The sequence below is a fragment of the Heptranchias perlo genome, chromosome 4 (assembly GCF_035084215.1).
Source record: "Heptranchias perlo isolate sHepPer1 chromosome 4, sHepPer1.hap1, whole genome shotgun sequence".
Taxonomy (NCBI): Eukaryota; Metazoa; Chordata; class Chondrichthyes; order Hexanchiformes; family Hexanchidae; genus Heptranchias; species Heptranchias perlo.
In genome coordinates, this window is record NC_090328.1 from 117438335 (window position 1) to 117460854 (window position 22520).

The 22520-nt window shown below is 43.9% G+C and overlaps 1 protein-coding gene across 5 annotated transcripts in view; it reads right to left on the reverse strand.

Annotated features, from left to right (window-relative positions):
* trpm3 (transient receptor potential cation channel, subfamily M, member 3) overlaps nt 1-22520 on the reverse strand; it is a 425666-nt gene that overhangs the window by 84880 nt on the left and 318266 nt on the right. For all 5 annotated transcript variants that reach the window (XM_067983531.1, XM_067983535.1, XM_067983534.1 and 2 more), the window contains one exon: nt 21659-21782. In XM_067983531.1, the coding sequence (XP_067839632.1) occupies nt 21659-21782 (124 nt within the window). The remainder of the gene's footprint in view (nt 1-21658; nt 21783-22520) is intronic.

The following is a 22520-nucleotide window of genomic DNA, read 5'->3' on the forward strand; positions in this document are numbered from 1 at the left end:
CACACCATGAACTGATGAAAAAGTCCTTGCCTGCGAGTCCACACATTGTGAGATCAAATGTACCACTCTGGTCAATAATCAAAAAAGCAATGAACTTGCATTTCTATAGCGCCTTTCACAATCTCAGGACATCCCAAAGCGTTTTACAACCAATGAAGTACTTTTTGAAGCGTAGTCACTGTTCTAAAACGCGGCAGCCAATTTGCACTTAGCAAGGTCCCACAAACAGCAATGTGATAATAACCAGATAATCAGTTGTTAGTGATGTCGGTTGAGGGATGAATATTGGCCCAGGACACCAGGGAGAACTCCTGTGATCTTCTTCAAAATAGTGGCTATTGAATCCTTTATGTCCACCTGAAAGGGCAGATGGGACCTGCACTGGGAGCATCAGCCTAGATTTCAAACTCACAGGAGTGGGGCTTGAACCCACGACCTCTAACTCAGAGGCAAGAGTGCTGCCAACTGAGCCATGACTGGCACCGATTGCCAATTGGCAGCTAGGCACTTCCCCAAAGGAAGGGGAAAAAAGTCTAGAGACAGGTCTTATAAAGTTAATAGTCCCCTTCCATTTGCTGTATGGATGCTGGGATAGCCCTGCTTAACAGCATTTAATTGATTCCTGTCAGCTGAGAGCAAGAAAAGGAGAGGGGTCAGCCCCATATCAGCTCTGTCAACATCCATAGCCAAGAAGACTTGTGAGTGCAGAAACCAATTTGTCAAGGCTGACAGAATCCCTCACACTACAATGGATTGTGACCATATTGTGGGCTCTTAGTTGAAAAGGCACTCTTATGTTCTTTTGTGCAATCATTTTGCTGGGAAACAAATTCTTTAATCAAAATGCATAATGATGCATTCTTCTTTTATTTCCCCTCGGTCTCAGTTTCTTCATTTTGTCCCTTTTCTTTTCCTTGCATCATTCTGCAATTGGAGCATCAGCTTCTTGTCCGCTTATTCCACTTGTGAGGGTTGCAAATCTTAGCATCTTAGTTTAGTTGGTAGCACTCTTGCCTCTGAGTCAAAGATTGTGGGATTGTGTGGTACCCAGTCCCATTCGCCCACCACCCCTGTGCTCACTGACCTACATCGGCTCCCGGTCCGGCAACGCCTCCATTTGAAAATTTTCATCCTTGGTTTCAAATCCCTCCATGGCCTCACCCCTCCCCATATCTGTACCCTCCTCTGATTTTCATCGCTCCATCATTGGTGGCCGTACCTTCAGCAGCCTAGGCCCTAAGCTCTAGAATACCCTCCCTAAATCTATTCGCCTCTCTACCTCTCTACCCCTCCTTTAAGACACTCCTTAAAACCTACCTCTTTGACCAAGCTTTTGGTCACCTGCCCTAATATCTCCTTATGTGGCTCAGTGTCAAATTTTGTCTGATAATCGCTCCTGTGAAGCGCCTTGGGATGTTTTACTCTGCTAAAGGTGCCATATAAAAAATAAAGAAAAGGTTACATTCTATTGCGCTGCCCAGTTGCTGGTTATGGAAGATTTTACATTTGTGATTATGCAAATGAATTTTAGCAGAAACTTAAACTGTAACCTAACCAGATCAATTTCAAGCACATTTTGGGCGCAATTTCCTGATTGCACCTAAAGCGGCAACTCTACTCCTCTATATTTCAGATATGGAGCCCTTGTCTACACTCAAAACATTAATTCACCTTTTCTCTTCTCAGATACTGACAAGCTTTCTATATACTTCCGGCATCTTCCGCTTTTAATTCCGATTTCCAGCACTGGCTGTATTTTTTTCCTTTTACCTCTGCAATACACTTACAGTTTGTTAATAAATTATTAAAGAATTCCCTGAAGAACAACTTGCAACATTACTTCAGAAAATGAGCTCAAAACCTTTAGGTGTTGTACAAGGCTATTAAAGGGTTACGGCAGCAATGCGGGTAGATGGAGCCATGAAAGACTCGGGGAGCTGAATGGCCTCCTCCTGTTCCTATGTTACTAATGTGCTACTAAGCTGTGGTCTGCTTGTGCAGTTATAGGAACATTAATACTCCTCTTGTTAAAACAGCTGTCCAATTCTCCTTTAAAATAATTTATAGACACTGCTTCAACAAAGGGAATTCCACGTTCTATCCATCCTATTGTAAAGACATTCTTTGTATCTTTCTAACCTCCCCTTTAATTCACTTTACGATTGTCTTAAGTTCGTGCCCTCTTGTGACCATTTTGTTGCGCAGTAGGACTATCTATCACTATTTATCCAATTCTAACCCTTCGTAATCTTCTGGACCTCTGTCGGGTCACCCCAAACCTTCTCAGCTCTAGTGAAAAAGCTCCACTTGTTCAAGTCTCTCTTCGTAACTGTACACCTAGTAACATCCTAGTGAATTTAAACAGTACCTTTTCCATGACTTTTATATCCTTCCTATAATGGGGGTGCCCAATATATAACAATATTACAACTGCAGCCATCCTTCGGATGCAATGTTAAACCGAGACCCCGTTTGCTCTCTCAGGTGGACCTAAAAGATCCCACGGCTACTATTTCGAAGAAGAGCAGGGGAGTTCTCCCTGGTGCCCTGGGCCAATATTTATTCCTCGATCAACATCACTGAAAAAACAGATTTTCTGGTCATTCTTACATTGCTGTTTTATGGGATCTTGCTGTGCACAGATTGGCTGCCATGTTTCCTACATTACAACAGTGACCACACTTCAAAAGTACTTCATTGGCTGTAAAGAATTTTGGGATGTTCTGAGGTCATGAAAGACGCTCTATAAAAGCAAATCTTTCTTTAACTAAGGTCTTTTGTAAGTTCAATATTGAAAAAGAAAAGAGAGCCTTGTTGATAAGTTAAGATTGTAAACAATTCCTTCTGAGCTATGGTTCCTGAAAAGACCTGGGTGGCTCAGTAATTCCCAGTCATTAGTAGGAACATTCAAATTCAAATCCTATTGCAGAATAGATTGTCGAACTCACCCTCCCAGTGTGGAGCCTATTGGGAATTCAGGCATGTTCATCAGATCCAGCCAGATTGTCTATCCATGTGGGTATATGCTCCTAGCACGCCAGGGGCATGAATGATTTAAATCCATTCTTGTTATTATCATGAATCAGCTGTCGATCACTTGATAAATTTGCATTGAATCATGATTATAATCCTTCAGTGTGCATAATTCATCAACGCATCAGCTACATGAAGTGCATTTGTACTTCAGCTGATTTTAAGTGTTAATAGATGATAATGGACACCCTGGAGCAATTTCAAACCTGTTCTCTCATCACGGAGATTAATGATGGTTAAACCTGCTCGAGTTTTATTCTTCCGTTTGAGGACCGCCATGAGATTCCTCCCTCGGAATCACTCCAAGCTATCCATTACTCTTTCTTAAAACATTAGAATCATAGAATTTTACAGCACAGAAGGAGGCCATTTGGCCCATCATGCCTGTGCCGGCTCTTTGAAGGAGCTATCCAATTAGTCCCACTCCCCCTGCTCTTTCCCCACAGCCCTGCAATTTTCTCCCCTTCAATTATTTAGCCAATTCCCTTTTGCAAGTTATTATTGAATCTGTTTCCACTGCCCTTTCAGACAGTGCATTCCAGATCATAACTCGCTGCATAAAATTTCCCAACATCTCACCTCTGGCTCTTTTGCCAATTATCTTAAATTAAGAATAAGACCAGGGTTCTGCTTTTACTCGCTCCTTTAGAAAATGATCATCTAATCAAGTGGTTTTCTGCTTTGATTAAATAGGAAATGGCATTAGTACTAATACCATTTAGACAGTATTATCTGTTATACTGTATTTGAAACAAATGGAATCACTCCTGAAGCAATGGTACAATTGCACTTGTCCCATGGAAGGTAGTAAACTCACACAGAGCATTCATTTTGAATTACGATTATTGCCTCTTGTCCCCACTGCTTTTGTGAATGACTGTCAATGAAAGTTTTAAATAAAACGTCATTTATGATATTTTGAAGTGGTTGAGTATTCTAATAGAGTTTTGAGTTGTGTGTGTGTGTGTGTGTGTGTGTGTGTGTACAGATCAGGAATTTTATTATGCCAGTGATCCCCGATCCTCTTGCACATCCCCGATTTCCTTCGCTCCACCATTGGCGGTCGTGCCTTCGGCTGCCGAGGCCCTAAGCTCTGGAATTCCCTCCCTAAACCTCTCCACCTCTCTCTCCTCCTTTAAGACGCTCCCTAAAATCTACCTCTTTGACCAAGCTTTTGGTCACCTGTCCTAATATCTCCGTATATGGCTCGGGTGTCAAATGTATGTCTGATAACGCAACAGTGAGTGGCCAAGGGACGTTTTACTATGTTAAAGCCGCTATATAAATGCAAGTTGTTGTTGCTGATCAACTTGATACTAGGCTTTGCCCCGATCATCCTCCGATTTACACTTATCGCTTAGTGTTATCCGGATCATTTACCTTCCTGTGAGGAATGAGGCACTAAATGGAAATATTGCCAAATACACCTATTGGACTGGGCAATTCAAGTCACAATGAACGTGATATAAATTCTGCCACAGACCGAACCTGGCAGTTTAATGGCCTCTTTGTAACAACAACAACTTGCATTTATATAGCATCTTTAACTAATTTCATTTTTTTTTCAAAAAGAGATATTCTTGGAGCCAACTTTAGTGCAGTGCCTGCTCTGTTTGTCAGTCACATGGCACAGATATTAACTGGTGCTTCAACTGGTAATTTATCAAATTAATCTCAAGCAGACCATTCACAAGTGATCGCTGAATCTTATGAAAATTTACTTTCAAATTAAAAGTCGGCTTGTACAAATGACTATAGAAACCTATGGCTGAGAATTAAGGAGATTTTCCAGGGTACGCACTTCTGTGTGAATAAGTCTGGCATCTCACACTGTTTGAGTGTGGGAGAGACAGAACTCACCACCAGAGAACTGCTTTGATCGCCACACATAGTGACATCATAAATGCATAGAATTACACAGAATGTACAGCACAGAAACAGGCCATTCGGCCCAACTGGTCTATGCTGGTGTTTATGCTCCACACAAGCCTCCTCCCACCCCTCTTCATCTAACCCTATCAGCATAACCTTCTATTCCTTTCTCCCTCATGTATTTATCCAGCTTCCCCTTAAATGCATCTATGCTGTTCACCTCAACCACTCCTTGTGGTAGCGAGTTCCACATTTTCACCACTCTTTGAGTAAAGAAGTTTCTCCTGAATTCCCGATTGGATTTATTAGTGACTATCTTATATTTATGACCCCTAGTTCTGGTCTCCCCCACAAGTGGAAACATCTCCTCCATGTCTACCGTATTGAACCCCTTCATAATTTTGAAGACCTCTATCAGATCACCCCTCAGCCTTCCCTTTTCTACAGAATGAAAATGAAGAAGAAAGATGCGTTCATAAAGAGCTCCTCTGGTAGGTATTTCTTTGTGTTGAAGAAGAATAGTTCCATGATTTCTCCAGAAATGATGACCAGAGTAAATCTTCATGAACCAATTTATGGTGTGATTACACATCGCATCCAAGCAATTCTTCCTCTCCTCCCTTGAGTGAAAGAGTTATAAACCATCAGTAGTTGTCTATTTATTGCACGTGTTCAATCTTGTTAGGGTTTGATTTAGTTCAGTAACAGTGCTACTGTTAGTATTTCACTTCCTATTTACGTAGAGTTTATGTATTTGCATGGGAGTGTTCACAAAACATACAAAGACAGGATGTTTAATGAATTTTTATGAAGAAAAGTTGCATACAAATAATTATAATTAAGTAATAAAAAATAAAAGTATAACATTCAACTCTCACAAAATCACAACAAATAATACATGACAACATTCAAATCATAAAATACAGTATAGAATGTGCATAACAAAAGCAAACCAGATTAACTTATATTGTAGAAAAAGAAAAATTATTTTAATAAAGAATTTTTAATACACAAATGGAAAAGAAAGTAAATGCCATGCTTTTAGACAAAAATAAATTATGTGTCATTATTTACTGAGCAATATGGGTATGACAATATGGCCTCTTGCGCATCCCCGATTTTCATCGCTCCACCATTGATGGCCGTGCTTTTAGTTGCCTACGCCCTAAGCTCTGGAATTCCCTCCCTAAACCTCTCTGCCTCTACAACTCTCCTCCTTTAAGACCCTCTTTAAAATTTGCCTCTTTGACCGAGGTCACCTGTCCTTATATCTCCTTATGTGGCTCGGTGTCAAAGTTTTGTCCGTGAAGCGCCTTTGGACGTTTCACTACGTTAAATGCACTATATAAATGCAAGTAGTTGTTGTCGACAAGGATGGAGTTTCCGGCTAATAATAGTTTGCGCTGAAAGAACTAAATATTCAACATGGTGCTTCAGCCATTGTCATGTCATCTCTTCATCTCAGGTTATAAGTGCTTCAGGCTCTGTAAAGATTTCCGCTGAGGGTGATCATTTTTACCTAATTCAAAATTATTGTCGATATTTTGTTTGGGAGGGTTGCGGGAATGACGGGGGCTGGATTGAGTACGTCATGGAAAAATGTTATTGCAACTAAACAGGCTGGAGCTCTTTTCTCTAGAAAAGAGAAAGCTGAGGGATGACCTGACAGAGGTCTTTAAAATTATGAAGGGGATCGATAGAGTAGACGTACTAGGGGCCATAAATATAAGATAGTCACTAATAAATCCAATAAGTAATTCATGAGAAACTTCTTAACCCAGAGAGTGGTGAGAATGTGGAACTTGCTACCACATGGAGTGGTTGAGGCGAATAGCAAGATGCATTTAAGGGGAAGCTAGATAAACACATGAGGGAGAAATGAATAGAAGGATCTGCTGATAGGGTGAGATGAAGTAGGGAGGGAGGAGGCTTGTGTGGAGCATAAACACCGGCATAGACCAGTTGAACTGAATGGCCTGTTTTTGTGCTGTAAAATTCTATGTAATTCTATGTAATCTTGAAAGTAACCTTGTTCTGCTGGTTGAAAGCAAATTGCCAAGTCTTGAACTTAAAAAAGTTGATTTTGAGATGGAGATCTGAGCATACTATAAGTTACCCTCTTGGGGAAATCTGCTTTCAGATGAGGAAGTAAAGCTTCTTTCAAGATTCATTTGAATGAACATTTTTCTATTAGGCTGCGGTGCTACCGATAACTTATTCTACAGAGGCCATGCCAGCTCAGTTCTAAGCCTGTCACTGTTGCTCAAGATTAGAAGGTTGTAATTACTGTTTTTGCAATCTCGAAGCCTCCCCCAGCCCCCTCCCCTCACAAGCCTCCCTTCCTCCCCACCCCCATAAACCTCACACTACACAGTGTCCTAACAGCCATTGCCATCCTTTTGGAACCCAAGCTATTTTTTCTATTCACGTGAAATGTTACATTGATATTTTTGTGACACTACCACATTGTGATTACACAGACGATGGCACTGTATTGTATATTTATAAACACAGTTGAAAAATGATGATACTGAATAGAACCATAGAAGGAGGCCATCTGGCCCACTGTGTCCGTGTCACCTCTTTGCTAGAACAATCCAAAACTAATCCTACTGCCCAGCTCTCTTCCCATAGCCCTGTTTCTTCCTCTGCTTAAAACATTTATCCAATTCTCCCATTAAAGATGCAATTGTTTCTGCCTCAACCACTCCTTGTGGCAGTACATTCCATGCTCCTACAACCCTCTGTTAAAATGAAATTCTTCTAACCTCTCTCCTTACTCTCTGTGACAATTTCAAATTGAAGGCCCCCTCATCACTGTCACTCCAACCAGAGGAAATAATCTTTCCCTCTTCACCATCAAACTCCACATTATTTTAAAAATCTCTTTGAAATCTCCTCTTAGCTTTCTCTGCTTCAATGGGAGTAGTCTTAGAATCTCAAATTTCTTCATAACTATAGTTTCCCATTGTGGAATCATTCTGGGGTGAAACCATCTGTACACTCTCTATGGTTTTAACATCCTTTCTATAATAGGGCTCCCAAAACTGCACACACCACTGTTACTCAGGCCTAGCCAGGATTTTGTTCAGATTTATCATTGGTTCTTTATCCAAAATACTGTTGGGCTTTCTTTAAGGTTTTATCTACTTCTATTTGCATATTCAGGGGAATGATGTATCTGAACCCCTGCTTTGTCTGTTTGACCATACCCTTCAGTGTCTTTCCATTGAGTGTGTACTCCCATTCTCTGCTCTTCCTCCCAAAATGCGTTACTTTACATTTATCCACAGTAAATCACATCTTCCACCTGTCTGTTCATTCTGCTAACCTACCTACGTCATCCTGAGATCTTTGATAGTTCTCCTCACTGTCAAAAAATCCACTTTTATGTTGTCAGAAAATTTTGAGATTGAGCTCCCTATGACCGCCTATCCAGAACAAAAGTAGACACCTGGACTACACAACCTCCAACCCTTCTCCAATCTGAGCAACACCCATTTACTCTAACTCTTTGTTTCCTGTCTGTCAACCAACTTCCTATCTATGCTGCTACCTTTCCTGAATATTTTCAAAAAAGCCTCTTGTGAGGCACTTTATCAAGCACCTTCTGAAAGTCCATATACACTATATCTACTGCATTTCTTTCACCCAGCCAATCAAAAGCTCTATTAGATTGGTCAAACATGGCTTGCTGTCAACAAATCCATGTTGGCTGTCCTTGATTCATTCTCACCCATTCTATCTCGAATTATGGATTCCAAGAGTACCCCTGAGCCCCTTGCCGAGGATTTTGCCCACTAACTCCATGGGAACATGCTTGGCTTCCAATCGGCAACCTCTCTAAAATGCCACAGCTGTGATTGCCAGAAACTAAATTGGTTCGTTAGCTTAAAGATGAGCTTATTGCTTAGATCAGGTACTAATACTGACAAATCCCCCACTGCCATTGATAAAGTCTAATTAACCCACCCGCCACTATAATATCAATAAATTTTAAAATCTGCTGACAGCAAAATGATGGCTGGAATTTTTATCCACCTTATAACACATATGAGGAGAAGAATCAGAATTTTTGTGAGAACACGCAATCATTTGGCTTGAAAATAAAATAGCTGAACAAACTGTTTTGAAAAACATTGTAAAATCTAGCAATGAGAGTGAGACCTTGGCAAAGTTAGATCAGCTATCTTTAAAAGTTATGTGTGTGCATCATGTGGGAGTATCAATAATGACCCAGTTTTGAGACAGCTGCAGTCTTATTTTGAACATTGCTGTACTTTGGGATTCCACTACAGGAAGGAAGCTGCTTATTTAGCATAAATATAAGCTTCAAAGCAGTAGGAAAAATCATATTTATGGATTTTATCAAAAATGCAATTTTCTTAGACGTAATTTGCTTTTTAAAAAAAAAATAAAGGCATATTGCTTGGTCTTACCAAATTCATCCAAACCAAAATTCCTGTACTTTCTATTTGCCTTGTCAAACTGTTGATAGGCTAGCTTGCAAATTACTTGACCACTTCAAGGTCACGTAGAACCTCCAACAATTTCACTGAGTTCTATAAAAAAAATTCTCCCCCCTCCCCACACAAAAATATTCTGGGCCTTCTCTTGTGTGGCCACTCACAGTCCCTTTAAGGAATACTGGTTAGGCTGCTCACTGCCTGGTACGAATGGGAAAATTCCAAACGGGGTTCGGCGATGACCCCGATTTGCATATTTAAGCGGCCGTATACCCAGGGGAGGTGGGTGAGCTGCTCGCCCACTTATTTATAGGATTGCCTGAAAATTGGTTGGTCTTAGGTATCAATAGGGCAGTCGAGGTGCCCCCTCTTCCCAATTTTCAATTCCTGGACGCCTGTTTATCTGGTGAGAAACGGGCAATAGTTGAGATTGCAACACCCCCGCCCACCGCCCTGGTATTATCGTTTTTCATGTACTTGGGAAGTTGGCAAGTCAAGTTGAATTTAGTGTACTGTAGAAACCCTGCGCAAGAGGTTTACAAATGATTGAGGCAATCAGGATCTGCAGAGCGTTGAATGTTCCTGACCAACCATGAGTTGTACCTAATCCAGAGATCTTTGGTCTTCTTCTCTCTCATAGCTGGACAACCTATTTTTTTTTATTTGTTTGGGGAAAGAGAAGAACCAAAAGAGCAGGTGATGATTTGGTACAGATTATAAAATTATAGTATGATAGAATCTCACAGCACAGAGGGAGGCCATTCAGCCCATTGTGCCTGTGCTCTTTGAAAGATTTAGTCCCACTCCCCAGCTTTTTCCCCATAACCCTACAAATTAGTCCTCTTCAAGTACATGTCCAGTTGCCTTTTGAAAGTTCCTATGGAATCTTCTTCCACCACCCTTTCAGGTAGTGCATTCCAGATCTTAACAAACCTCTGTGTGAAAAAAATTCTCCTCATTTCCCCTCTAGTTCATTTGCCAATTATTTTAAATCTATGACCTCTGGTTACCGACCCATTTGCCAGAGGAAACAGTTTCTCCCTACTTGCTCTGTCAAAACCCCTCATTATTTTGAACACCTCCATTAAATCTCCCCTTAACCTTCTCTGCTCTAAGGAGAACAACCCCAGCTTCTCCAGTCTCTCCACATAACTGAAGTCCCTCATCCCTGATATCATTCTAGTAAATCTCCTCTGCACCCTCTCTAAGGCCTTGACATCCTTCCTAAAGTGTGGTGCCCAGAATTGGACACAATACTCCAGCTGAGGCCCAACCAGTGATTTGTAAAGGTTTATTGGGCCAGAAATCGCTCTTGAAATAACGCAGGAGCTCAACAGCGCTCTCCGTTGTTAGTGGTGAATTGACGGAGCAAGTTCCCGCGTTTGCACGTCCGCACTAAAACGTGGGAATCGTGAACTTGCTCCTATTGGTTCACCGGTGATATGACAGCTTCGAATTGAAGGGCCATCGCAAGCTGCAATCAGAGAAATCATTGAAAAATCACAAACTTGCTCACCCGCCCAGCTGGAAAATAACTAATTACGCCACCAAACAGGTACGCTTAAAAATACCAAGTCTAAACTAAGTTTAAAAGCGCGGTTAGTCTTAATGCCTGCCAAACAACTAAAAATTAAATTTTAAAAATGTGGAGTCTCATTTTACTCCTTATTGTAATAGTTTTTGGTCATTAAAAAAAAATTAAATTAAAAAATTATTTTTTTTTATTTTTCCCTTCTGTCTCTTTAATTTAATGCAATTATTTCTTTGGCTTTTTATAAAAAAAATTAAAATTTTTGTTTACAATGACTTCCAGAATACTAACTTTAAATGAATGAAGTCTGCTTGCCTGCTTGTGGGCGGGACTTCTCTTGCTGACAGGTTTTGTGGGCGTGTCTTCTATTCTCACAGACTGTTCCGTGCGCGTGAAATCACGCTGTTCAGAGGCTGGGTTGATTGTGCACAATTTTTTTAAAAGTTCAAAATCGAGCAATTCAACGCCACAGAGCCCGCAGCAAGTATTTTTGTTACTTTAATTCGCAGGAGCTGCGGTGAGCTTTGCCTTGCTGCTCTGCGCGATTTCTGGCCCATTATGTCATCAAACTGTGCTTTTGCAAACAAGCAAAATATTACTGCCAAGCATCTTTTCGCGAAGACCTTTGGTACCAGTGACCTTTCACCCTGGAATTAAATAAGGAAAGGCGGCCAAAAGACGAGAAAGAAAAATGAATTAAAGATGGAAGGCAGAAAAACAGAATCATGAAAATGAGTAAGTCAGCGAAAAAAATACACCTTACGCTCAGCAAAATGGGGACAAAAGTTCCAACTGCAGTATTTGATGAGATTAACACAAGTTACGTGACAACTTAAATAAGGTTAGACTGACACCGTGGAGTATTTAAATGTGTTGAGAGGAGTGAGGAATTTTATAGTTTTCTTTGTTTTACTTTTTTGTTCTTATTTGCCTCCCTGAGGATATCAAGTAAATTGAGTAGAGTCCTCATCTGGATATTGTTACCAACCCTCCAGGATTGTCCTGGAGACTCCAGGAATTGAAGATTAATCTCCAAGACACTGCTACGAGCAAAAGCCTTGGGAGAAAAATCATAGCAGCGTTAAAAAAAACTGTTTTTTTTTTCATTTTCTTTCAACAGTTATAAGAATATTGAAGATGGGGGGAAAAAAGGTTGTTTTGAGAATCATCCAATCGGCTTTCCAACTGGCATGGAAATGCGGGCCGCTGTGAGGATGGACATGTTGGGTGACCGATGGTGGGAGCGTAGGGGACAGTTGGAGGCACGAAGCCATATGATGAAACCTTCAGGAATATATACAATCAAAGTTGGCAACCCTAGTCCACAAGAATGCAAATTATACATCGGGGTCGATTTTAACCCCAGCAGGTTTTGGGCAGGGGTTAGGGTGGGGGGATTGGGAGGGGCTGAAGGGGTAGGTCAAGTGCAAAATGCACTCGTAGGCCTAAGTTTGAGGCCCGGGGTGTTTGATCTCCCAGGCCTCATCTACGGCTAGCTGATGGGTGGGAGAGGAAGTTCAAGGGCAGCGAGAGGCCACTGGCTGGCACGAGAGGAAGGCTCGCCAACCAGCAGGTGCGTGGCGTTGGAGGGGGTTTCGGGAAGGTCCATTTGGGAGGGAAGTGGGGGGATTTCTGGAGCAGGGGAGGCCACAACTTTCCTTGTAAGCACCCGAAGGAGCACTTCTATTCCTCCTGTCCCCACAGAGAGAACATTTTCAGGCACCTCTTTGTCCTTTTTGACACTTGTTGCTGGACTCCCTTCACCTGGTGATAGGGGTTGCCAACTCTGGTTGGATGTATTCCTGGAGGTATCGTCACATGACATCCTGCCTCCAACCGCCCCACCTGCACGGTCCCACCATTCGTCACCCGACAAGTCAATCCTCATGATGCCCCGCCTTCCCACACCAATTGGAAAGCAGACAGACTCTTCATTACTCAATTGGATAATTCTTGACTGTCAGTCAAACAGCCCTCCCCCCCCCACCATCGCCAATATTTTTTTATAACTAATAAATGAAAGCATTCAAAGAAAGTGAAAAAGAAAACACAATTTTTTTTAATGCCCCCTATGATTTTTCACCCGGTTGTTTGCATTGCAGCGGTGTCTTGGAGATTAATCGTTAATTCCTGGAGACTTCAGGACAATCCTGGAGGGTTGGCAACCCCACCTGGTGAGAAAGCCCACAGGGACTTCTCCCACTCAGGTTCAGATTAAAATGTAATCAGGGTCCCGTTGACGTAGCTGGACCCCGATTTGACTAAATTCGCGTGGCTCCCGCCTGCTCCTGGTAAAAAATTCAACCACCTAACCGCAGCGAGCAGTTAAAATGGTGGCCAACAGGATTCCAATGGGAACGAGCAGTAAGTCTCAATGCTCCTTTTTGAAGGTTCCCCCCCAGCTCTCCCGCTGCGTTCACGCAGAGCGAGTGTGGGGAGAGAAGAAGATTAAAACCGAACCCATGGTCTGTGCAAGGGGTAGTCTTTCTCGGTCAAGGAACCTTTCCCATACTTGGTTGTCAGCTGTAGCTCAGTGGGTAGCAGTCCCGCCCGTGAGTCAGAAGGTCGTGGGTTCATGTCCCACTCCAGAGACTTAAGCACATAATCCAGGCTGACACTCCCAGTGAAGCGCTGTACTGTCAGAGGTGCCGTCTTTCAGATGAGTGTTTTAAACCCTCTCAGGTGGACGTAAACGATCCCATGGCACTATTTTGAAGAAGAGTAGGGGAGTTCTCCTCGGTGTCCCGGGCTAATATTTATCCCTTAACCAACATTACTAAAAACTGATTATCTGGTCATTATCTCATTACTGTTTGTGGGATCTTGCTTTGTGCAAATTGGCTGCCGCGTTTCCTACATTACAACAGTGATTACATTTCAAAAATACTTAATTGGCTGAGGTTGTGAAAAGCACTATATAAATGCAAGTCTCTCTTTCTTTCCTCCTTTCAATTGTTTGCTAATTCAATTACACCGGACTCTACGTTTGTTTGAGATTATATCATCTTACTGATGTCCCCCTTAAAGCTTATGTACATTCAAATAAAGCTACCCTCTGGAAAGTATAAAATTGAACTTTCTTGTTTTCATATAGTGAATAGATTGGTGTGTATTGTAGCTCTAAGTTATGTGTCTTAAAATCCTTACAGTGACTCAGTGTCTGCAAGGTTTAAAAAAAACATTATTCCTATTTTTGTATTAATGTTTGAAGGGATTCGCAAAATTTCACATGTTCCCCCCACCCCGAAGATTTATTGGAGTTATTAAAGAAACCCTGGTGTGACTGTTTTAAAAAAATCCAAGGTCTCTCAAAATGGCTGCAGTCAGACACATGGCCAAGGACCGGCAGATTTGAAATTGCATTTTTCAACAACTTGGCAGGTTTCGTGTCTAGACAGGTTTCTTTAAACAATGCAGCTGCATTCTAGCCCTGAGGCAAGCTATCAACATGGCCGGCCAACACATCAAAATTCGAGCAGGAAGTGATCGCAGGACAAAAGGTGAACCATCAAGGTACATTCGGAACAATGGTAAAGCAGTTAGCATACAGATCGATACAGGAAACGGCCATAATGTAAATGGGCCAGAGATGGGGTCCTTTGTCTTACGTTTCGTGCTTAAATCAAACAATGAAGCAAAGTGATAAGGTATGAAAAAAAACTGTTACCAAGAGGGTATAACTGAAGCTGCCCAGTATATTTCTGGCTAGTAGGGAGTAGCTGCTCTCTTCGCCTCTTGGCCCTATCCTGTCTGTCTGCTAGCAACTAAGAAGTGGAGATGCCGGTGATGGACTGGGGTGGACAAATGTAAGGAATCTTACAACACCAGGTTATAGTCCAACAAATTTATTTTAAAATCACAAGCTTTCGGAGATTATCTCCTTCGTCAGATGACGAAGGAGATAATCTCCGAAAGCTTGTGATTTTAAAATAAATTTGTTGGACTATAACCTGGTGTTGTAAGATTCCTTACATTTAGCAACTAAGAAGGAAGCCATCCAGTAAACCTCGCAACCACATGTCGACGGCAGCAGCAGGCACAGGGGCCAGGCCTTTTCATCTGTTTTCACCGGTGAGCATTAATTTTCTGGCTGCCACAAGACAACCTAGCATAAGTGTAAGGTTGGGGGTTAAGGGATATTGCTAAACTTGTGATTTTAGAATTTTCCCTCGATGTGTCTGTTTCTTTCAACCCGATAAGTGTAAGACTGTATTACATCCATAGCGATTTCTTTATCTTCTGTATTATACTGTTTACCTTGTAGTTTTAGTTTTCTTATTAATAAACATTGGTTTTCCTTGTACCAATCCACTGGTCTGTTTGTCTGTCTTTGTTACCACTCGATAAGTCCTCAGCTCAGAATCAGGAAGGGGTAAGCGATTCGCAACCGCACTGCGGGCAGGGCAGCTCAGGAAAACATAACTGGCTGACCTATTATAAGCCCGAGAAACAGTAAAAAAAGAAACCCCTTACAGAAATGGCGAGTCAGGCAGGAGCTGAGGCGAAAGTGTGTAACAAGGCAGACAGTGGTGCGGAGGAGGAATCCGCAATGGAGATAAGGTTGTCTGCCTATGTGTGCGGCAAGGTAAATATCGCGAAAAAGTGGGTGGGCGATATGTTAAAGTCCGAGCGTCCCATAGATGCAGCCATCCAGTGGACAGCAAGTAAACAGTATAAGAAAGGTATTGAGAAGGCGGTCTGGCTCTTGTGTTTTAAAAAGCAGGTCTTGGTACTAGACCGTGCTGTAGCAGTACAAGCAGCCAAGATTAAACAGTTGACCCTAGAGCTGCAGGAAAAGACAGCAGCGGAAGAGAAAGGGGTAGCAGCGCTCCAGGCAATAAGCCAAGAAAGGGCGCAGATGGCAAGGGACCACCAGGCAAAGGTAGAGCGCCTGGAATACCAGATCGCTGAGCTCAAAAGTAGCGCTAGAGGTAGAATGGAACACCTGGAATACCAGGTCAGAGAGGCGAGAGGCAGTGAGGCTAGGTTAATGGATAAGATCCACAGCCTCACGCAAGAATTAAAAGAGCAGGAGGAGAAAGTAGGCGAGGTAAAGGCAGCATATAAGCTGGCCTGCGCCCAGGGGTTTGAGGACGCAGATCATCGCCCCTGCAGGCAAGAAATAGAACGTTTGGGCATGGCCTTAGCGAGGGCGAAGGGCATGGTATGCCTCCTTAGCCCGAAGGCGGGCCAGTCGGATTTTACTGGCAACCCAAGCAGGGAAGTCCCACAGGCAGCTCCCAGAACGACACTGGTTAGGGAACCAGAGGCTTCACGGCCACCACCCATAGCCCCGAGTTTTCAGGAGGTCTGGCAGCAAGGGGGGGGGGAGGATGAAGCATTAGGGGAGACCCAGCAATTCCTGGTAGATAGACCAGGACCGGGACCAGTGTACCCCCTCCGACAACGGAGGTACGGCCCGCCCGCCGATGGCGAGGACCTAGGGGCCATCCAGAACCAGTTTGTAGTGCCGCATGGCACCCCACAGCTCAGGGCCATGGTTAGCCACATCCCTAAGCTTACAGTGAGGGGAGAACCCTCTCTACACTTCCGTGAGATAGAGCAGGCAGCGTGCGTTAATGACTGCGATGAAGCAGAACAAGCAAAAATGCTGCTGTTTTCTCTGGGGGGTGACCTCCTCCAAACCTTATCAGATGAGTGCAAAAGGGGGCAGAAAGATTACGAGGAGTTAAAGGATGAGATATTGGAGGCCATGGGACTAAATGATGGGAGTCCGTTCGCCCGGGTGGGAAAAACGGTACAGCTCCCTGGGGAGTCCCCACAGGCTTTCGCAGACAGGCTGTGGCCAGTCTACCGGAGCGCATGCCCGGGAATGCCAGGGCGGACACTCCTGAACAGAGATCAGTTAGCCCACTGGCTCCGCTGTCTCATGACAAACTGCCTGCCCCAAATTCGAACACGAGCTGCGGCCTGGTTTGACCCCCGTAGCCCCCAGACCACCGAGGAAACGGTGATCCGCCAGCTCACGATAGCATTTAAAAATATCAGGGGTATCGAGACGCCCCAACCCAAGGGGAAAGTCCACGAGGTTAAACCAGGGGCCCAGCATAAAAGGGAATGGCACCAGGAAGGGAATCGTCCCGCCCAGGCTAAGTTAAACTGCTTTGGGTGCGGGAAGGATGGCCACTGGCGGAAAGATTGTAAAAACCCCTGGAAGGATACTAAGGGAAAGAATCCTACCGCCCTAGCCCAAAAGGCAGCGATGGGGGAGGCAGAGACAGGAATTGCCCCCGCTGCCATGGAGTCATTTTTTGAGGCCATGCGATCTTTTATGGCCAGCCAGGGAAGAATAGCAGCCACTACCGGTGTGGTAGCTCCCTCAGCCCCCCCTGACGATGCCCCGCTATGACTAGAGAAGAAAGCGCAGATCGGTCAGCAGGAGGTAAAATTCCTGGGCCTGACCGTCCGCGCAGGGGAAAGAGCCATAGACAAGGCTAGGAGGGAAGCGGTCCAAGAGCTACCAGTTCCCAGTACTGTGGAGGTGAAAAAGCAGGCAGCTGGGATCGAACCCGAGGTTAGAAATCCCCAGCTCCCAGCAGCTCCCAGCTCACAGGCAGCACATGCAGGTGCAGTCAGGGGAGGAGTCACCCAGACCCCTGTCCAAACCACTCCCCCTCTCTTCTGGGACTCAGGTGGGGAGGAGGAGGAGCCCGAGGCAGGTAGCCCCGCCCCCGACCTAGGTTTTGAACCTGGAGAGGAAGACTCTCAGCAACAGGCAGCAGGCAGCGAAGGGTTGCCTGTCCCCAGCTCAGACTTGGGAAGGGAGGAGCCACAGGGGAAAAGTCCCCAGCCAGTGAGGACTGCGACCCACAGCAAGGGTCCGCTCGCCAGGGTAGCCCCACCAACAGCACTTCCTAGGAGGTCCCCTCGGACACCCCAGCCTAGGAAGACATGGTCGCCGGCTCCCCAGTTTAAAAGGGCCACCTCCCGCGTTAAAGTTAAGTCGAAAGACAAAGGTCCTCAGCCAGCAGTCGCGGGCTGTGAGGGACCGGAAGTAAAGCTCAGTACAGCCACGCCGCAGGGAGCAGCCTGCAGCAGTCCTGACAGAATTTGAGCTGGCCGCTCGGAGACGGGCGGCGGATGTATATAACTTTAGCAGTTAAGTTGTAGTTTTAAGTTAAGATGTATAGGTTTATTATAAGGTGTGGAACCATAATGTAATTTTAAGATGGAACCGTTCCAGTGTTGTCTACGTGAGCCGAGGTCCAGGGACCCGCTCACACTTCACCCGAGCCAGGCAGCCTATATGGGGCCCGGCCAGATGTTAAAATTTTATCAGTTTGATTTTTCAGATGGTGACAGAACCAGACTAAACACCCACGAGCTTTTGGACGGGATTGGGAGACAAAGAAGGGGTGTTTTTAACGATGTCTTAACTGGTTTTAACACGGGGTCTCCTGTCATCAACAGCTGAGATGACATCGAGCTGCGGACCCAGATTAATGGTTTAAAAATGCAATTGTACAGGGTGGAGAACATTGGTGTCATTCAGGGGGGTGCACACGTTCGTTTCACAGCGGTCCCGCCCTACGTCATAAAGTGGGAGCATGGTATGACGGGTACTGACCTCTCGGGGTGCCAGAGCCGGGGATCACACATAATCCTGTGTCCCCAGCACTTGAACGCCTATTCAAAACCGCAGTGCGGGTTCAGAGCTGCTGACGCGAAGCCTATAAACTGCACCATGGAAGCCATGGCATAAGGCCATGTTCCCCCACAAGTGGCGTATATAGGAGGTGGGACATATTGCATCACCACAGCAGCGTCTCACTACCAGCATGGTCAGCACAGCTGGTGTGCGGTGAGTGACAGCAGTTTCTGCTTTAAACCCGAGGCAGAAGTTCAAGTGGCACAGACACGAATTGTCCCCATCCCTGAACCATCCACTGTTCACCTCACTGTGAAAGAGAATTTCACTAACCTCCAAAAGTATGTAGCCCACTTTGGCTATCAGATCCCCCCTCTCCCAGAACACCTCGTTAAATTATTAAAAGCAGTAGGGGTGTCCCAAAAACACTTTTACACGCTGGAACAGAAGACTGTCCAGATAGGGGCCGATATTCTGAGTATTACGACCCCACCCTGGTGGGACATCTTTGAGAATATCAAGGTCCCCTCCTGGATTCGTCTGGCATCACACGTGCTAGTAATCTGTCAGCTCGGGATCGTCCTCTACCTGGTTTGCGTCCAGTGTAGGAATAGGGGTCTCGAGGTAGTAGTTAGAACACAAAGGGTATGGAAGGACCAGTATGCTCGGGTAGACGAAACACCCGTGTGAGTTCGGGGACGCATCCCTTGCGAGCGATGGCAGCCTGCTTCATTATTTTAATAAAGATGGTCCCTTCCGTTTGTTGTTTTCAATAAAGTAATGTTTACGTTTTGATGTTATTTTGAATAAAGATTGTTCATCGTTGTGTTGTATAGTATGCGAAATACTGTTTCATCCCAAGTGGTGCAGGGGTATTTGGACCCCTCCGTGCTGGGATTGTTGTAATTCAACCTTGTTTTCTATCCGAATGCCTGCCATACACTGGGGTTCTCTCCAAGTAAGGGAATGTATGTGTCGAGGGATTAGGGATAGGTAAATAAAGGGGAAGGTTGTTTGCGACAGTCAGAAATCTTTGCTCACCTTGCATGGACACTTCAAGCAAGTTTAAGTATCCACAGGGGGGAGTGAAGGGATTCGCAAAATTTCACATGTTCCCCCCACCCCGAAGATTTATTGGAGTTATTAAAGAAACCCTGGTGTGACTGTTTTAAAAAAATCCAAGGTCTCTCAAAATGGCTGCAGTCAGACACATGGCCAAGGACCGGCAGATTTGAAATTGCATTTTTCAACAACTTGGCAGGTTTCGTGTCTAGACAGGTTTCTTTAAACAATGCAGCTGCATTCTAGCCCTGAGGCAAGCTATCAACATGGCCGGCCAACACATCAAAATTCGAGCAGGAAGTGATCGCAGGACAAAAGGTGAACCATCAAGGTACATTCGGAACAATGGTAAAGCAGTTAGCATACAGATCGATACAGGAAACGGCCATAATGTAAATGGGCCAGAGATGGGGTCCTTTGTCTTACGTTTCGTGCTTAAATCAAACAATGAAGCAAGCTGATAAGGTATGAAAAAAAACTGTTACCAAGAGGGTATAACTGAAGCTGCCCAGTATATTTCTGGCTAGTAGGGAGTAGCTGCTCTCTTCGCCTCTTGGCCCTATCCTGTCTGTCTGCTAGCAACTAAGAAGGAAGCCATCCAGTAAACCTCGCAACCACATGTCGACAGCAGCAGCAGGCACAGGGGCCAGGCCTTTTCATCTGTTTTCACCGGTGAGCATTAATTTTCTGGCTGCCACAAGACAACCTAGCATAAGTGTAAGGTTGGGGGTTAAGGGATATTGCTAAACTTGTGATTTTAGAATTTTCCCTCGATGTGTCTGTTTCTTTCAACCCGATAAGTGTAAGACTGTATTACATCCATAGCGATTTCTTTATCTTCTGTATTATACTGTTTACCTTGTAGTTTTAGTTTTCTTATTAATAAACATTGGTTTTCCTTGTACCAATCCACTGGTCTGTTTGTCTGTCTTTGTTACCACTCGATAAGTCCTCAGCTCAGAATCAGGAAGGGGTAAGCGATTCGCAACCGCACTGCGGGCAGGGCAGCTCAGGAAAACATAACTGGCTGACCTATTATAAGCCCGAGAAACAGTAAAAAAAGAAACCCCTTACATGTTCCACTGGATGATGAAATAACTTGAAAAGATAATAGGAGGCACATTGGCAGCAGAGCAGCAACATAAAATGAACAGTAAAATTGAAGATACAATAGTCAATATTTTAAATTAATCAACATTATAATACATCTACCAAGTGTCAGAATTCTAAAGTATTAGCAAATTAGCTTAGGTTAAGGAATTACTTTGATATCGTAGAATCATACAGCACAGAAGGAGGCCATTCGGCCCATCGTGCCTGTGCCGGCTCTTTGAAAGAGCTATCCAATTAGTCCCACTCACCCACTCTTTCCCCATAATCCTGCAAATTTTTTCTTTTCAAGTATTTATCTAATTCCCTTTTGAAAGTTACTATTGAATCTGCTTCCACCATAGGAACAAGAGGAGGCCATTCAGCCCCTCGAGCCTGTTCCACCATTCAGTGAGGTCGTGGCTGATCTGTATCCTAATTCCTTCCACCCGCTTTGGTTCTGTAACCCTTAATACCCTTGGCTAGCAAAAATCTATCGATCTCAGATTTAAAATGATTAATTGAGCTGGCAGCTACTGCTTTTGTGGGAGAGAGTTCCACACTCCTACCACCCTTTGCGTGAAGAAATGTTTCTTATCTTCTCTCCTTTCGGGCAGTGAGTTCCAGATCATAACAACTCGCTTTGTAAAATTCATTTCCCCTCTGGTTCTTTTGATAATTATCTTTTGTCAAATGTAAATCTGCCACCAATGTTCACAAAAAGTGATACTTATTCTCTCAATCCCTGAAAATAACTATATTCTGCTATTTAATGAGCGTTATAAAGAAACGACGAACTTGCTCCAAAAGATTGAATAATCCTCCTCCCTCCACCTGTCACAGCAAAGCTCTACACTGCGGGGAGAGCAAAAATGTTAGTCGTGACTGGATCTCGGTAAAAACTCTGACCAGCTAAATTGTATCTGCGGTCTGTGTCGCTCCATATCTCCGTAGACTGCGCCCGATGTGGTACTCCAGACGAGTTGCTTCACTCACCAATTCCTTCTTTTTCATGCACTCCATTAAAATGATAAAGAGGTGCTGGGCCTGTGTGCGACTATAGTTGAAGGTCTTTTGAATGGTGACAAGTAGTTGGTCTCTCAGCGATTCATTGATTACCCTGGAGTACGCAAGAGAAAAAAGGATTGAGCCTTTAGAAACACATGGTGACAAGGGATAGTCTGCGTTGCGACACATAGGAACAGGAGTAGGCCATTCAGCCCCTCAAACCTGTTCCGCCATTCAATTAGACCATGGCTGATCTGTATCTTAACCCCATCTACCCGCCTTGGTTCCGTAACCCTTAATACCCTAACAAAAATCTGTCAATCTCAGTTTTGAAATTTTCAATTGACCCCCAGCCTCAACAGCTTTTTGGGGGAGTTTTCCAGATTTCCACTCCCCTTTGTGTGAAGAAGTGCTTCCTGACATTACCTCTGAACGGCCCAGCTCTAATTTTAAGGTTATGCCCCCTTGTTCTGGACTGGGGAGGGGAGGGGGTGGGGGAGGGGAAAGGGTCTAACTTTTAGCCAAACTATCGGAGTTAATATTTTAAAATTGAATGTTATTTCTTTCAGCAAGATGGGATGAACCAAATAAAATCAAAGTTGGTTTGTTTCTATTCTGGATGAGCTGGTGATTACGAAGCAGATGAGAAACTTTGACCATATCCATAATGAATATTTAGTCAACAATTCCAACATTAGAACAAAACTTGGAGAGGATTTAATGTAATACAGCAACATTAGATGTGCAAAGAGAGATTCCTAATGTACTTCCGATAAGGCTTAAATCAGGCAAAAAATGTTCCAATGGAGCCCTTTGATAGCTATTGTCTGGACATTGTGATGGAAAGTGT